The 18,714-nt window shown below is 42.3% G+C and overlaps 1 protein-coding gene across 1 annotated transcript; it reads right to left on the reverse strand.

Moving 5' to 3' along the window:
• Positions 1–5,471: 5,471 nt before the first annotated feature.
• Positions 5,472–18,640, reverse strand: atf6b (activating transcription factor 6 beta). Its single transcript, XM_043234112.1, is given in 18 exon segments — positions 5,472–6,452; positions 6,454–6,467; positions 8,370–8,454; positions 8,534–8,633; positions 8,724–8,791; positions 8,996–9,092; positions 11,331–11,432; positions 11,506–11,700; positions 13,001–13,083; positions 13,249–13,428; positions 13,781–13,944; positions 14,869–15,042; positions 15,650–15,815; positions 15,938–16,020; positions 16,184–16,243; positions 16,824–16,902; positions 17,350–17,417; positions 18,340–18,640. Coding segments are annotated over 18 exon segments (2,025 nt in total). The 5' UTR covers positions 18,419–18,640; the 3' UTR covers positions 5,472–6,224.
• Between the last annotated feature and the right edge of the window lie 74 nt (positions 18,641–18,714).

Raw genomic sequence — 18,714 nt, forward strand, 5'->3', positions numbered from 1 at the left:
TATACATTTAGTCCTAGTTATTCTAACATAGTGAACAAAGGTAACTATGTAGGTAAACAAAACTAAAAATGACTTGGAAACAGATTTTAGCACGTTTTTGCATATGGATTGGCACACTTCCTCTGTAACTGATTGAGTCGAGCAGATCATTTCACCAGGAGGGAACATTCAGTTTAAAAGTCTGTGAAAGTGATTTTGTGCTTCTTTGGGGTGAACTATAAAGTGACGTTCACTTGCAGAACACTATCTAAAGAGGCACGCAAGTCTGGAATAATGACTTTAGGTGAAGGGTACAGAGCTAGAGGTGGTTTTAAACATTAATGCCTTGAATTTTATACATGCAGCTATTGGTAGCAAATTAATAAAAGTGTGATAAGCATTCTTTTTGGCGTGTTAAAGATTAAACTGTCATGTTCTGGATTCATTGTAAATGTTTGATAGAACTGGATGGAAGACCTGCCAAGAAAACATTGCTATAGTCCAGCCTGGACAGAACAAGAGCTTGAACAAGGAGGTGTGAAGCATGTTCTGAAAGAAAGGGCCTGGTCTGCAGGACCGAGTAGTTTCAGCAATGTGGTCTGAAAAAGTCAGCTGATTTAATCACAACTTCAATGTTTTTGAAGAAGGTACTGTTGAACATCTTAACTGGATGGTGAAATTGTGATGAAACTATGGGTTTGCTGGAACCACAAGAAGTTCTTGGAAAGGTTGAGTTGAAGTTGAAGGTCCTTCATTCAGAAAGAAATGTCTGTAGTTATGGTCAGATCATCAGGATGGAATAAGAGGAAGTGGCTTATACAAACCTGTCTGGAAGCTGTGGGGAAAGGATGAGTTGATGATGTGAGAGTGTAGGAGAAATGACTGAAAGGAGATGAGATGGAAAAGGATAGGTCAGTAAGAATGAAAATTTAAAGTGCAAACTTTCATCTTAATTCAAGGGGTTGATCAAAAATATAACAAAATGCTTAGGGATTACAACCGTTTTTATGCACATTCCCTCCATTTTCAGGGGTTCAAATATAACCGGACAAATTAATACAATCATAAAAACAAAGTTCATTTTTAATTTTTGGGTTTAAAGGGTTACTCCACCTCCACCTCAAACTCCTGATTGCTTTTGCTGTGTGTTTTGACATTTTGATATAATTTTTACAATTGCAATTGTACCATTGTTATACTATTACAACAACTAATAATAATTATTGTATAAATTAAGAATTACTAAGTATGAAATACATGTAATTCATACTTAGTATTGTATAACTATATAAGCATTATTTTTTTGGCCAGTAAAAATGCAGAAATATTGTTGACTTTATTTTGCAGGCCTGTTTTCATTGGCCTAGTGAGCACGTCAGATCTGGGATCAGTTTTCCGTCTGTGGTGAAGCAGAGATCAAGGTTTGGGTTAAAAGGCCTGCTCGTGGATCAGTGTTTGAGAGCCCTTTGAGAGCATTAGGGTCTAACCCATAATGTGTTCTGAAGTTCACGTTAACGAGCAGCAGAGGAAGAGAGCGTATCGTTTCCCTACACAACCACACAAACAAACACTGGCATAAGAGTGAAAACCCATGGCTTCAGCAGTACATCTGATGGCTGCATGGCTGTACAGAAAGAGCTGCTCTACCAGCCACACCAACTCCAGCAGCAACCAGTCTGGAAACCAGTTTGGTCCACACACAGATAACTGGATTCTAATATCGAATGGCTGAAAAAGCAAGACAGTTTGAAAAGATTCTGCTGGGAGAACATCTAGCATCTAATTTAGTTAGTTGACATCAGGTCTGGAACATGATCAGCTTTAAAAGGGATGTCTTGGAGAGACTCTCAGCCTCTCACAAGTAATGATGGGCAGAGGCTCTCCAGTCTGTGAAAGAGTGTGTAAAAAGACGTCAAACTGCAAATCAGAACTAATTTTGTGCTTAACGCACTTTAATTGTGCAGAAGTCTGACTAAAAATATACTGAAGTGTATTTCACTCCCTGAAGAAGGCATGTGCTGAAGAGCTTTTTATATTTCTTGATAATGATTTTTAATCTACAAGTGTGCCATGGTTGTTCTGAAGTTTTCTTCATTGAGCAGCCTACTAATACTCTATTAAATAAAGTTGGCAAATGGAAGGGAGAAGAAAAACACGAGTGTTTTATCTGGTCCTGCCAGGGTTACATGTGCTGCCATCACCTTCAGGAGGACATGACCGCCGACAGAGGAGACCATATATCAGTGGAAGCAGTCAGAAAGGCCAGGTCTTTTAAAACCTCAGATGTGAGAGCAATGGTGCTTCGCACACGTTTGTATTTGTGGTTTTTGGGGACTCTTCATAGATGTAATGTTTTTATACTGTGCAGACTGTATGTGTTATTGTTCTACACCTAAACCTACCCCTTTTTGCACTTTCTGCAGTTTTATAAAAAAAACACCATTTAGTAAGTCTTTTGAGTTATGGGAATATCAGCAGTGTCCTCATAAACCACAAAAACCAGCACACACACACACACAGAGCTCACAATGACATCACTGAAGCACTTCACCGCCGATAATGATGATGATAAACTCTACGAGTTTCCATTAACGTGTTTCCCACACGCGTGATTAGAGGCCTCCTGGGTTTAATAGCAGAATGAGCTGCTCGTTTGTGGTTTTTAATCAGGACATGATTAGACTGCTGATGGCCATTCAGCTCTCTCAGTTATCTCACAAAACCATAATCCACTCGTTTGGCTTTATATACTTCAGAATGGGAATAAACCTGGCCGAAAAGTGTGTTTAAAACACTGAGCTGCAGTGTTTCCACGGGCTGAGAGCACATGTGGAGATGTTTAGTGTCCGTTTTAACGGGCTTCTGTCTCGAATCGCTCTAATTGAAGAGGAAGAGCGTGAGGGAGGCAGTCGTTAACAGATATTACAGCTCAAACTGCACACACACACACACACACACACACACTCTTAGACATGCTGCATGCAATCACTTCCTTCATCTGTAAACACACACACACAGGAACCGACCCATACACACTCCACGCATGCATTCCCTGCAGTAAATCACACACGTGCACACAGCACACACTACATGAATTACACACACACTCTTCCACACGTGTAAATGACTCACATGGGTGCACTTTTAACACACCTACACGCGTGTGCCAGCTCAACATAACCCCCGAGAAAACATCTTGTGCGTGCGGGTGTTCGGCAGAAATGCCTGTCAGCATTTGTCAGTACATATTTTAGCATGGTTTATGTAATAATAGAAGTAATTAGGAAATTACGTATGGAGATGTATTGAAGTCCTACTGAAGCGCCAAAAACTAATTCAAAGTACATTTTTTATTGCAATTAGCATGCAGTTAAGCACTCTGTAACACTACATGCAGTTTGCACTGATGTATATTATTTTAAAGCATATTATTTCTGCAATAAGTAAACTTACAGTATGCTAAAACTCACTATGTATGTGCGGGACATGTTGTTTGTTGCTCAGATCATTGTATCAGTGTACATACGTTGTTCATGTATGTGATACTCCAATGGCACACTACCCCTGCTGCCGAGGAGACAGATTGCTGAATAAAGTCATTATTTTTGTTTTCTTTGAGCACAAAAACTATTCTCGTAGGATGGACGGATGATTTTAACAATCTCCTCTCTACGTTTCTGGATCTTGATCACGTTAGGTTCCTCGCTGCCTGTGGAGGATCAGACAGCTCTAAGAATTCATCAACAATATCTTCATTTGTGTTCTGAAGATGAACGGAGTTATGAGTTTGGAACGACATGAGGGTGAGAAATTAATGACACAGTTTTCATTCTAGAGTGAATGTAATTATTTAAGAGAAGCAAACTCCTTTTGCCCTTTCTCACCAATGGCCATGACACACACACACACACACACACACACACACTGCTTGCGGTTCTCTCAGCACGTGTTTAGCATCAGCTAATGAAAGCAGTATGCTAGTGTGGCTGAACGGAGCCAGGAAATCAGTCACACCTGAACAGATCCTCACAATCTACAAACCAAGCTCTGTTTCTGTCTCACAACGGTAAGCTCTTAAATTACGATCAGTAAATATTCGTGTTTATTGGGAGTGCTGTGGAGGTATGAAGCACAGCTCAGGCTAAATTAACTTAACCCGAGCAGCTGTTTAAAACCGATTTGTGCTAGAGCATCAGGTGTGCAGACACTATACACACACACAGGTCAGGAGCACAGACTCTCAAGCATAAAAATCTCGTCACTCCAAACCCATACCACTTGCACTCAGCTTCCACACACACACACACACACACACGCGCGCAGCTGTGTTTTTAATAAGACTGTGCCGTTCTAGGTGGTTGATTTTATTAGCGCCTCTAGTTTCAAGCTCTTTATAAACACCAAGTCTCTCACACATTGGACTCCTTCTGCTCTTATAAAACACCTCAGCACATTAACAGCCCCAGCATCCAGAAGACCACGGTCCAAGACAAGTACAAGATCCTGGATCTACACTCTAATCAACCAATCAGATTTGAGGGATAAGGTTTCAGGAAATATCTGTTTTAGGTATTTCCACACTCCTGTTAATCCTCTATCATTTCCCACTGATTTTAGAACACACTTTGGATAGGGTCTATATTCTTGGACAGTAATGTTGATCTAGGATCACGTCTAGGTAAAATCACGGCGACCGGTCCAAGACGTCTCCTTCCCTCTCTATGGAATCAGAGTAATGGGATCTTCACAGACCAGTCGTGACATCAGCCCTCATCTCAGGAAATGATGTCATCAGGCTTTTAATCTGCCACAAGTCATCAGCTCAGAGTCTGCTGAGCTCCGTCTCAAATAACAAGCTAGTTCATATACCTTTATTATCCGTTCATTTACTCCAAGTGTCTGCCGAAGGTCAGCTCACAGAGAGTGCCGTGTTTCAGACGTGGTCACTACATTCACTCACGAAAGGACTGGTAACTAAAGGTCAAAGGTTCGAATCCTGCAAGCAAGCCTCCTATCAGCATCCAGGCACTACCAGAGGAACTGTGCCTGTAAGAAAAAGGGTAATGGAAATGGTTTTGGGGCAAAGCACATGCTTGATGGATATTCTCTTACGATATATATTAAGTTTAAAATGAATTCATTGAAAATGAGTCTAACAGGTGGAGTTTTCCAGTTGCAAACTGTGCCAGAGTTATTACACAAGCAGTGCAGCTCCTGGAGCACTTCATACGTCACAATCACTCATTTCATATGAAGTATACTTCTACAGTAGCAGATATTATATTTCTAAATGTGATGTTTGATACTTCCACACACCTCTCTCTCTCACACACACACACACTTCAGGACTGCTGGGCTTCTACTCAAACCCAGCTAGTGTCTAAAATATAAAACACTTACCTAGTCTCTAGCGCCCTCTTGCTTCAGGAGATCTGCTTATTTGTTTTAAAAAAAACCCACTAAACTAATCATGAATAATTTTAACATAGATATACAGTATTTATCAAATTTATTTTCTCCTCTACAAATGAAAACAGTAGTTCAAAATTCTCGTACAGACAGGAAGAGAAAATGAGACAAGAGTTTTCCTGATGAAAGCTCATTTAAATAAAGTAAAAAAAGCAGGTTTACATTTTCACACAACATCCCTCCATCACAGAAAACAGAAGCGTGCTGGAGCAGGTCATCATGGGACAGATTCAGACACAAATCATCATCATCATCATATACGGACTGAACAGAAGTCGACACAAAAACGTATCTTCAAGGAGAAGAGACCACTTCTGTCAGTCTCTGAGACGGTCCTGAACCGAATAAGAACTCGTTCACCGATCCAAACCGTCCTGGATGGAATAAATTATTTACAGCAGTCCCTGGGGTTAAGTGAAGCATGCGTGGAGATGGGAGCCGGTTCAGACAGTGACTCCACATCTGTGAACAGAAACATTAACAACAACCTAAAACCTCTGCCATCAGCTTCAGTGTCCGAGAAAAGCCCAGCAGACCTACAGAGCACTGTATATACATGCAGAAACGTGACTGTGATGGACGAGAACACATACAAAATCATTCATTGTAATCAAATGAACGTTTATCTCACATACATCCAATAGAAGAACATCGCTTTTAAATAATCTCAATAAAAATCTGTAAAAAAAAAAAAAAAAAAAAAAAAAAGTCATAAAAAAAAAAAGAAAAGAAAGAAACACAACGGCTGTATAAAGAGAGCGGAAGAGAGGACCGCCTCAGTCCGAGCCGCTCTGGCTGATCAAGTACCCTGAGCTCCGGCGTCTCTGCAGCGGCTGGGCCCGGCTGCGCAGCGAGCTCTGGTTACCGTGGTGATGGTGAGGGGGCGGGACCGGGGGCGGGTCTCGGAGCGAGGGCGGAACCACAGAGGACTTGATCGGAATGATCCGGGTGTCCATCACCTCACAGTCAACCTGCATCATCATCTCATAGCCGGCCTGAGACGCAGTTATACACCGAGTCTACACACACAGAGAGAGAGAGAGAGAGAGAGAGAGAGAGAGAGAGAGAGAGAGAGAGAGACAGAGAGAGAGAGAGAGAGAGACAGAGAGAGACAGAGAGAGAGACAGAGAGAGAGAGAGAGAGAGAGAGAGAGAGAGAGAGAGAGAGAGAGAGAGAGAGAGAGAGAGAGAGAGAGAGAGAGAGAGAGAGAGAGAGAGAGAGAGAGAGAGAGAGAGAGAGAGAGAGAGAGAGAGAGAGAGAGACAGAGAGAGAGAGAGAGAGAGAGAGAGAGAGAGAGAGAGAGAGAGAGAGAGAGAGAGAGAGAGAGAGAGAGAGAGAGAGAGAGAGAGAGAGAGACAGAGAGAGAGAGAGAGAGAGAGAGAGAGAGACAGAGAGAGAGAGAGAGAGAGAGAGAGAGAGAGAGAGAGAGAGAGAGAGACAGAGAGAGAGAGAGAGAGAGAGAGAGAGAGAGAGAGAGAGAGAGACAGAGAGAGAGAGAGAGAGACAGAGAGAGAGAGACAGAGACAGAGAGAGAGAGAGACAGAGACAGAGAGAGAGAGAGAGAGAGAGAGAGAGAGAGAGAGAGAGAGAGAGAGAGAGAGAGAGAGAGAGAGAGAGAGAGAGAGAGAGAGAGAGAGAGAGAGACACACCATTTAGCCATTTTTTGTAGAGTATTAAATACAGAAACAACGTATGCAACACATGCAGGTAAATATACTGTTTACATTCATTTTGTTCACATGTGTGATCCTCTCTGGCACTACAGGGTGACAGAAAAGACTAATTGTTGAATAAATGTGCCATTTTTGTTTCTTACACGTGGAATATTTTTATACAGATATTTTACAGATCTCCTTGCCATGTTTCTGAGCCTTAGGATCCAGAGAGCTCTGACACAGTTTTTATTTTTGGGTGAACTAGCTCTTTGAAACAAAGCACTTTCTGCCCAGAGGTTCAACTGATATTTCCCTGGCAACCGTGCACACGTGGTTTTCCTGCATTGTAAAAGACACCAGGAAACATAGTCTTTCAGAGCCTCCTGAGGTCATGCAGGCCTGGGCCACAAACTAATGCTTTCATTTTAATACCTGGCCTGTTTGTGTGCTCTGTGTGTGTGTGTGTGTGTGTGTGTGTGATGCATCCGCCTGTAGACACACATTACTAACATGGCCTTTAAATAACAGAATCATTTAAAGAATGTGGGGCAGGAAGTGGAAGCTGAAAACACTTGTGTCAGTAAGATAGTAAGTATTTCACCACTGTTGCCAACTCTCTCACGAGACAAATAAAGCACCTGCAGCTTCAAAAACAAGCCCAAGATTTTATTTATAAATTATTTTCAATTATTATCAATCATAAATGAGCCTTGCAACATATACGAAAAACTTTTTTTTTTTTTTTTAAAAAAAAAAACCCAACCGAACGCTATTTTAAAATTCAGCTGTGAACAGAATAGGATTGGAGAGATGGAAAAGAAGAGACACAGAGAGCTGTAACACAGCTATTTGAACTAAATGTGTTTACTCTTAGTATTATGATAGGACTGCTTTTTTCATTTTAAATCATACATAACCTCCCAATCTTCAGCGTCTACTTCTGTTATTGCTTGAATTACAGCGTCACGCACCTTCTATTTGAATGTGGTTTTTCTCCAATGAGGGGCGTATTTGACAAATAAACTACGATATATTATTGCACTGGTTGTCTACCAACTGCAAGCAGACAGAATATCAATCAATCAATGCACTGAAGAATAAAGAAACAAGGTTGCTTGTCACATTGCCCTAACAAGAAACAATTTTTAAGCCCACAAAAACCGCAACCCGTGACCAGGAACAAAAAAAAAAGAAGCTGCTCAGCCTGACACTGAACCTTCTGGACTTTCACTCTCGTGTTTGTGTGAAGCGACTGGTTAAACTCACCGTTGATGGCCATGGCGGGCATGACCAGAGACATCTTGGGGCGAGTGGTTTTGTTGTGGCTGATGGCGGGTAACAGCAGGTGATCCTGTAGGGGTCAGGGGTCAGAGTCAGTGCGTGTGAGAGACCGACGAGGGCGCTCTGTCCGTTTAATGCTGAACTCTTACCCGTCTGAACGACACTACATAGAACGTGTCCTCGCGCCGGTCGATGGCGTCCAGGAAGTCGTTGTAGCTGATCTCCGGCCCGGGCAGCACCTGCAGCTGACTGTCAGGACACACCAGACAAGCGCTTCATGAGCTTTTTAATCAAATAAAACCGTTCCAGCGCTGGTTTACGCAGAGGCTCCGTGTTTACCTTTCGATGGAGCGATGAGCCTGGATTGGAAGGTACCTGGAGAAGTTTGTCTTCCTGTGCTGAGCTTTCTGTGGATGAGAGGAAAAGAACACTGGTACTTTACATGCATATGTATAGTTGCATAATTGATATATTAATGTTTTTCTTAAATATATAAATGTGTGTGAAATGATATGTACATAATAAATATGGACAGTACACACAGCACTAGTATAAACAGAGCAAATCCTGTGTGTATTCACAGGGAACGGAGTCTGAACGCTGAGGCACACCTGAGCTATTTTAGTCTTCTTCACAACCTTCACCTTTCCATCAGACTTCCGGTTGATCTGATGACGATGGACCCATCCACGCAGCTCATCGGCCAACCTGACACAGAGAGAGAGAACCGACTTTTAACGACTCTTTAATGACAAAATACAGTCTATTACCAAAAAAAAAACCCATTCAACAATCCATTTTCTTTAAATAAATAAACCCAACAATATATCACAGCCTCCTTCTTCGTTGGGTTGACATCATATTTCCAACACACAACAATAAAAAGAAAGATTCCGTATCAATCGGTATTTCATAGTACTGACATAATCAGTCCACTTTTCACCAGAGCTCCAAACACGTTTAAAGGATCAGTGTCACTATCTAGCAGCATTTTGCTCTTTCTTCTCAACCACATTTTGGTCTTAGCAAATAAAAAAAAATGCACTATTTGAAACACTGTATGTGAATGACAAACTATTTCCAAAACTTTTACTCAAGTCTCTTAACACACCAGGAATTCCCAACAGAACATCCAATATATTCACAAAACAAACACCTTGCAAAGGATTTAGATGAGCTTTGTAACCGTTTGTTGCTACAGTCCAATGAGAAATCCACCATTGCAAATCCCCACTTCTTTTTTCAATTGGTTTCTTACACAATGACCTCCAACATCCCTTTGGAGAAGCGCCTAATTCAACAACATTTGTCCACTTGGTCTCTGGAAGATCTTTCAAAGTTCTTCAATTTAAGAAAGTAATCTTCCATAAGCCTCTTGCCATTCTCCATAGTTAGCCATTCCTTCTTGCTTTGGTATTACAGGGAAATACTCTTGAATCTCAGATAATTCTTCAACAGTCCAAACAGAATGAGATTTTCTCCAGAAAATCATTGGTCCATTAATCTTAAAGTGAGTAATTTAGCATTTTTCTGCTCTAACCAACCAAGACACCCTTCTTCACTAGATAAAATCGGATAAAAAATTAAAGTTTTTTTCCAGAACCCACTCATGAATTATATCAGATTCCTCTTTTAACAGTAAATATTTGCCATGCATTTAATACAGATGCATGAAAAGAAGGAAGTCCATTAAAATCCACCTCCTTCAAGTTCATATTTTTATAGAGGTGTCTATCCAAATTCATCCGCCCCAATTCATTTAATAAAGCACAAGCTATTTCTGTCCAGTTCTGAGACTGTTATGGACTTAATGTCCATAAGGCCTAAATTAAACTCTTTTCAGTACAGAATTAATTCAACACAACAGCAAGAGTATTTATAGCCACTCTTCCTCTATAAGATAGAAGATAGCTGAGGTAAAATCCATTTCCATTTAAGTATCTATCACAAGTTTTATCCTTTACAGCTTCCCAGTTTTTCCTTTAATACAAATCAGAACCTAAGAAAAATACCTAAAAACTTAAAACCATTCTTTTCCCTACTTTACATTTCCAGAAATAACAGGCGAAGACACTGTCGTTTTACCATTAGACCAAAATGCTTCTGTTTTACTCCAGTTTTGCAGATGATGCTTTCTCATATTAAAAGATACTATAGTTAACAATATTGATATCTCTTTGATATTTGATCAATGCCAGATGCTCTACCGGGGTCCAGGTTCTTACTCTGCATTTTAGTAATGGGCAGTTGTTGCAAAAGCTGGGAAACGGTTTCTTCTTTGCTGTACAAGCCTGAATAAAATTCCCCTGCAATCTTTCTCATTTGTCTTGAATCAGCAGTCTTTGGACTATCAGATGTTTGTTTTGACACTGTTTTTTAAGAGCATCCACACAGAAATGCTTTCATTTTAATACCTGGCCTGTTTGTGTGCGAGATGCATCCGCCTGTAGACACACATTACTAACATGTCCTTTAAATTTACAGAAATCAAATGTTATCAGATCACCCTTATCTTGTTTTTTTGTTTTGTTTTTTTTACACAAAACACCAGCTGAAAATAAATCTAAGTGCTGGATCATACCAGATATAATGTAACATTATAAACATCTCATGTTGTTTAATTTACAAAATCATTTTTCTTAGAACCCCATTCAGTCCAAAACACTTCAAATTTCTCCAGAAAATCCTTTCAAACAATGAAGTATTGAATATGACAAAACAATATTGACAGTAATAAAATGATAGACAACATGGAAAAAAATATTACACCCACTTATTTTCAGTCTAGCTACATTTATCATTCCCTATGAAACCTGTCTCTCCATACATCTACCAAATCATTCTGAATTATAATACGGTTAAAAAAAAGAAGCCGATGCAGGATGGGATCTAAAAGAATATTAGGAGTACAAGTCCAAACGCTGTATTTGTGCAGGACGCACTGACCTGACCGACTCGGAGCGGTTGAACTGTCTGCAGTCAGAGAAGTATCTGTCGATGTCCTCCAGGAGCAGGTCTTTGACGTCACTGAACACACCGCTCTGATTCCTGCAGGACAAACACGGGTTCAAACACACTGACGAGGTCTGGATGTGTGTGTGACTCTGGACAGTCATCTCACCTGAACTGATACGAGACCGCAGCCTTCTTGTCCAGCTCTGATTTGCTCCAGCGCTCTTCTTCCTCTCGGCCCGTCTGTCTCTCGCTCGCTCGTCTCCTGCTCGGCTCCTGAGACGTCTCGAACTCCAGCAGGCGTCTTCCCGTCGGCGGAGCAGCCGCTTCCTGCAGCCCCGTCCCCAGCGTCCTGTCTCTCAAACTGCAGAAGACACACAATGATTCAAAACTCACCTCACACAGTTTGTGGAGTTGATTTTGCTTCCTAAACAATTCCATTAACAATTCTTTTAGTACCTGTGTTTATATATGAGACCCCGGATCACAAAACCAGTCAAAATAATTATTTTTTTATGTATGGTTTATTTCATTGATGTATGGTTTGTTAGGATAGGACAATATTTGTTTAAGATACAACTAGGGATGGTTGATGTCTTATTTATCATACCTTTGAAAGTTCTCCTCACAAGTTGATGGAAAAAAAAGGCAGAAGGCCGACCTCTACAGTTTAGAACTGGTTTGGTTGTATAAAATCAGATGCGGAGCATACTACTAATGCACCGAATGTTTAGTAACTGAAATGCTTTTAAGCCAGGGTTCAAAGTCCAACTTTTTTCACAAGATTCAAGCAGGTTCGGGTAACCCTCCTGCTTAAGATACACTCAAAATCCCAGCCTTTAAGAAAACTGTATCCTATATTCCGTTCATTGCAAAAGACACTTGAGTGAGCAAATCTCTGCTCCTCTTGCACAAAACAACAAACCAATCTGACTTCAATAGCAGCCACTCAACTGAGACTGCCCTCCTCTCGGTTACTAAAGTCCCAAGACTGACAAGAGCAGCTTCCTAATCCTCAGTACTCATCCTGACAAATCTGGGTGTCTCGGGAACCGAACTCCAGTGTTCAAGTCTTACCTCTCTGGTAGGTTCTTCATGGTGTCTTGGAGGGGTTCCTCAAGGCTCAGTGCTTGCACCACTTCTCTTTTCCATCTACATGTCATCTTTAGGATCTGTCATTCACCAGCATGGCTTTTCCTATCCCTGCTATGCTGATGACACTATACTCTAACTCTCATTCCATTTCTGATTGGATGAAAATTCATCAGCTTAAAGTCAACCTTTTTAAGACAGAACCGTTTGTGGTCTCTGCTAACACCTCTCTTTATCACAACTTTTCTATACAGCTGTGTTTGTCAACCATAACTCCAGGAGAGCAAGGAACCTTGGAGTTGTGATTGTTATAATCAGCACCTCACAGACCATATTGCCTTATTTAACATTAGTAAGATTAGACCCTTCCTAACAGAGCAAGTCCAGTCTCCAGTCTCTTTTTCCATTACAAGAAGACTGAAGAGTCTGAAAAAGTCATTTGTTCACGAACTGGGTCTACTCTGAACTACACTGTCAGAATTTATTATTTTTAGAACCAAAAATAGAGAAGCTGATGATCTGACAAAGCAGAGATTTCTTTACTAATGAGTCTGGACTGTGTGCAGGTCTACCTGACGGGGCCGAAGGTGAAGGTGATGAAGAGGAACACAGCCATCACACACAGCGCTCCTCTGTTGCTGCTGGACTCAGAGGCCTGTTAGACATAACAGACAGTTAAACACAGCATGAATCCCAACACACACACACACCCCTGGTGTCGAGTCTCAGTCGTAGAGCCTGGTTGTCTCTGCGCAGACACACGCGCACAGACACAGACACAGACACAGACACAGACACACACACACACACACACACACACCTCTCTGGTGGCGAGTCTCAGTCGTAGAGCCTGGTTCTCTCTGCGTAGACGCTCGTTCTCCTGTTGTGCCTCCCTCAGCTGAGCCTCCAGGTTCTGCAGGTACTCCTTCTTCTTCTTGCGGCTCTGGCATGCTGATTCTCGGTTCTTGATCATGCGCTGCTGCCTCTTCAAAACCTTCATCTGAGGACCAGACCAGTGCATTTAGTGTAATCCATCTGTTCTCATAAACCAGCTAAACACCATCACACACCAAAAGGTTATTTGTGACCCGTGCAAAACGAGTGGCAATGAGCAAATGACTTGACTTGGAATCATTTTTTTTTTTTTTACTAAAAACATATTGAGACCTAGTGTGGATATAATGTGGAATCAGATATTCATGCCAAATGTTAACTGACACTGATGTTTCACTTGTTCTGCTTGTAGCTCAGAAGTAGACCTTGAACATTCAGACTCTTCCTCTTCTGAACTGAAATCTTGTTAGGCAGTAAGCAGAAGATCTGAGTACTGAGCGAACTCTGTGGACACTCACGTCGATGTCGGTACAGCCGTTTCCGGGCAGGCTGGACGCGGGGATGATGGGCTTGCTGGGGGGCGCGGCTGAGGGGCTGGTGCAGTGGGGCATGCTGGGAGACAGAGGCTCCATTTTAACGATAGCGGGAGCAGAAGCCAGACACACGGACTGAGACAGAACCACTGCAGGAGACAGACAGAGGACATGCTGTTATCAAGTATCTGCTGCAGCTGACGCACTTCATCATATGAGAGAAGGGAAAAACCTTTCAGCACTAAATTTAATATATGGGCTCCTTTTGGGACATTTTTTCTTCTTTTGATGAGCTCTATAATCTCACTACATCAGCATGAATGAAAAAAATTAAGATATATGAACTCAACCTATTGCACTGAGCAGGAGCCTGTACCATCAAGCCGGATTTGTTGGCTAGCCAGGTTGAGTATCAGTTTAATTTGCACCAATCCTGGGTTTTAGGTACCATGAAAGTAGCTTAGCTTTCAGCATCATTCATTGCCATGGTAACATAGCAACAGTAATAATATTATAAAGATATTTTATTTGTCATCCATGAACATCGCATTTTTTACAATGTAAATGCATCTAAATTCATCATAATCTTCAACCTTTTTTAGCCTTGAGCAGAACCTTTTAACTTTTAACCAAGGCTCGTGATTGGTTGTTTGCCAGTGATGTCACACATTGGTGTACACAATTCTCAAGAATAACGCCTGATGAAGCCCGTTCCGCAGAAATGCAAAATGGGCTCTGATTGGTTAACTAGCCTAGCTTTATGTAAATGTCACAAACCTGGGAAGTAACTCATTACAGTCGCTACCAGTCTTTTTTGTAGGCATTAAACTGCCATAATTTTAAAAGACAATATTTCAGTTTGAATTGAACTATCAGCATCATAACTTTACAGACACACTCAAATACGAATGTTTATGCTCAAACATCAAGATTACACACTAAAAGTGGAATTACAAGCTAGCACCTCCTTCAGAAGAGAACAGACTGAAGCATGTTAAGGCTGTCTGTGTGTGTGTGTGTGTGTGTGTGTGTGTGTGTGTGTGTGTGTGTGTGTGTGTGTTCACGGGTCTCACCGGGGGCGGTGTTCTGCTCGAGGGCTGGGACAGGGACGCTCTGCAGCAGGAGAGCTTTGGCCGGGCTGGTGCTCTGAGCCACCGGCAGAGTCGTCACACACACCGGTTTGGGCTGGATCAAAGGCTTACTGCTCAGAATACTGCTGGCCTTCAGCGTCGCTGCAGAGGAGAGCACTGAACACACACACACACCAAACATCAAGAACCAATGACACGAGGAGAGCAAAGACACAGCAGACATGCTCATGCAGAACATTCAAATAGATATGAGAGAACAGGTCAATCTAGAGGAACAGGAACAGAACTCAAGTTACTCAGAACTGTCTTCTATAACAGAGAGTCACCTGTCCTGTTTACTCACTTTAAACCTCAGCAGGCAGTGTGTGTGTGTGATAGTTACAGTGCATGTGGGAGTGTGTGAGGGGGTGTGTATTAGTTACAGTGCATGTGCAAGTCTGTGTGTGAGATAGATGTAGTGCATGTGTGAGTGTGTGAGAGCGTGTACTGGTTGAACTATATTTGCTAGGATGTAAATGCGGTCTCTTATATAGTGAAAGATCAGGACGACCCACTAGTGAGATGTTTGAGCGGTCATCACTAGATAAAAAGGTTTATAAATCAGAAGTAGTCTTGATGTAGATCTAGTGTTCTGCACATGTTTCTGTGATGAGGAGGTTTAGGGTTAGAGGAGAGAACATCCTGTTGACCTACTAGAAAAATCAGTGGATAACAACACAAGACAACAAAACAAACGTGTGTGTGTGTGCGTGTGAGAGCACACCTGTGTTGTGTGTGTCCAGGCTGCTGAGGGGGTGTGTGTGTGTGCTCCGGGGCTGGTGTGGAGCAGTGATGCTGGCGAGGGTCACCTCCACACTGGCCAGCGGCGGCGAGAGCACATCTCCACACATGTAAGGTGGAGTGGGCGGGTTCTCGCTCTTCACCGTCACCTGAGCAGCACAAAATCAGCGTCAAGACAGGAAAAACAACACGGACGACAGCAGAGGCGCGTTTTCGGTCACCGCTTAACCACAGGAAATATTTCAGCCTGCTCGGTCACACACACACACACCTGAGGCTCAGGGAGAGATGGGATGGAGCTGTCAGAGGTCAGAGACGACGCAGGTGACGGAGGTTCAGTCTTCACCTGGAAAACTACAACACACACACACACACCTTTTAAACAAAGTTTCATCTGCAACAAGACTCGCTACATGAAAAATGAATCATCATCTAATCATCAGGAACCACTACGGCGGTTTGGGAATAATAATCCTGAACAGATTCTGTACAGACACAAGCAGACAGCGTCACTTACACATGTCCACTGGCAGAGGCTGCGTCACTGTCATTTCATCCTTCATGACCGACACTTCACCTACAAACACACACAGCGTGTAGGTCAGTATTATGTGTTATCACAGAGAGGATCACAGAAGCGGCGGAGCTCTAAACACCAGCACTCAATCATTAAACACAAATGTTTGCAGGTCAGAGTCCTTCTGAAAAGGCCAATAAACCGCACGCTCTGCGTTCATCATACACTCCCAGAGGCGACTTAATCTTTTTCTTTGGTGTTTTGAAGGACCGTTTCTTGCTGATAGACTCAATGACTGGTGTTGTACTGTCTGCAGTCCACCCGCTGCTCAGCTTCCTGTTTAAAAGGGTTTAAAAGACTGGCTGAATAGATTAAAAAAACCCTAGTAAAACCCAAGTTGGAGTTGGAGAATGAGCCTAATTAAAAAAGAAAGTGAAGTGTTTCTTTAAGAAGCGGTCTCAAGATGAAGATATCCGTTCATTCTTCAGTGTGTGCGCTCTGAATTTTTGATGAATACTGCCAAAGGTAGATCATATTTATAAGCCAAAACACTGATGATATCTATTAAAATTCTCTGACCTTCAAATATTGTTTTGATAATAAAGAGCTTTAAAGAGAAGGTGACGGGCTGGTGGGTCACCTGTGAGGTGGTTCTCCAGGTTCTTCCAGGGTGAAGTGGGGTCATCGGGGTCCAGCGTGAGGACAAGGTCACTGTCCAGCTGACGGACAGACAGAGACACTCAGATACATATTCACTCACATTCTCAGCATCATCACGCTCCAGCAGACACTACACCTTACTATGAGGGGTTTTTGGGACAGCATGTTATAGCTGTTCAGCCCATTTGTGACCCTGAAGCGCAAAACCTGAGAAAATCACCTTTAAAGTCGCCCAAATTAACTTCTTAGCAATGTACATTACTATATAAAAGAAGTCTCGATATGTTTACAGTAGGAAATTTAAAAATATCTGTGCTTCTCTGTGAGACAAACACTTACAGCCTAATGATGGGTAATAATTGATAGAGCAGCCATTGACAGACGGACTGCTTTAAACTCAAACAGACGTCACACACTCATTCACAGCAGTGTGTGTGTGTGTGTGTGTGTGTGTGTGTGTGTGTGTGTGTGTGTGTGTGTGTGTGTGTGTGAGAGATGGGCCGTACCGACGTGTCATATTTCAGTTCTCCGGTGAAATCCTCCTCCATATCCTCACACTGATACAGACAGGCATCTGACAGACACAGACAGATTATGTAAATATAACAGGAAGGAAATATGATGCTTTGAGAGCCAGAGGGTGTCAACTCTTTAAAAGAAGAATCAGGGTAAACTGTGCTTATTTTCTGGGAAACGTCTCAAGAATTTTTTTTGCGGTTTCTAAAGAGCAGAGCCACATGGAAAAAATGAGAAATGTACACATTTTATGTACACAAGTCCCTCATCTGTCCTCCGCGTGAAGACGGATCTCAAAATCATACAGATACGAAGAAGATGCTGGAAAACTAAAGCAGGAGCTCACAAACTACTCTTAATCACTGACTTACAGTATTCAAAACACTGGAGACGTTTAGTCAGTTTGTTTTGTAGATTGCACAATAAAAAGCTTTTATATGAAATATTTGAGGTTATTGTAAGAGACCAAGCTCTGCTCGCCGCTCAGACAGAAGCTGCTGCTGAAACGCTTCATACTAACCCTCCTCTATACAGTTCACAGCTCGTTAAAGGGGAACTTTTAGCTTTGTGATGCACTGGTGACTTTTTGATTCGGGTCAAGTGAGAACACACTAACAACCACCTAGCAACCACATAGCAACGCCATGGCAACCGCCCAAAACCCGGAACTAGCCGCTAGATCATCATCTGTAGCAAAACATGTAATGCACACAGCTATATAGTGAAGAAGCGTCAGAAAACTTTGATTCATATATTTCCTATTCCTATTACATTTAACTGTAGTTACAAAAATGTTCTTTCTTACATTACTTAAAACCAGCTGTTTATTTTTAACGTCTTAAACGGTTCTTCCTTTATGTTTCAACTGGTCAAACTGAGACAGCTGTTGAGGGGAGACGCACACTAGCTCTAGCCGGAACCGGAGTCTCGTCCTCGGAACGCCCCTCATCCAGCGAGCCGTTAGGGTTGGCGTTACTCACCCCAGTCCGCGCTGGTCAGCAGGTTATCGGCGCAGAAGCGGCTGTCCAGCTCAGACAGCAGCAGCTCCGCGGTCATCATCACACACACACACACACGCGCGCTCTCTCAGCGGGAAATCACAGAGGCGGGGCCGATTCTATCTCGAGCGGCGCGTGGTCACGTCCATCGGTTAGTGAAACACCGAACCCGTGACGCAGATCACCGAATCCGACCGATCGCTTTTGTTTAACGGTTTAAATCGCCATTCCGCACCGTCGCTCGACTGACATACACAGACAAGGAAACTCATTTCCTTAACAAGCCTCGCCTCTTTTGGTCCCCCTCAGCCAATGTGAACGTAGAACAAAAGATTGACAGGGCGTTTGGCTTCTCGA

This window comes from Puntigrus tetrazona, unplaced genomic scaffold (genome assembly GCF_018831695.1).
Source record: "Puntigrus tetrazona isolate hp1 unplaced genomic scaffold, ASM1883169v1 S000001062, whole genome shotgun sequence".
NCBI classification, from domain to species: Eukaryota; Metazoa; Chordata; class Actinopteri; order Cypriniformes; family Cyprinidae; genus Puntigrus; species Puntigrus tetrazona.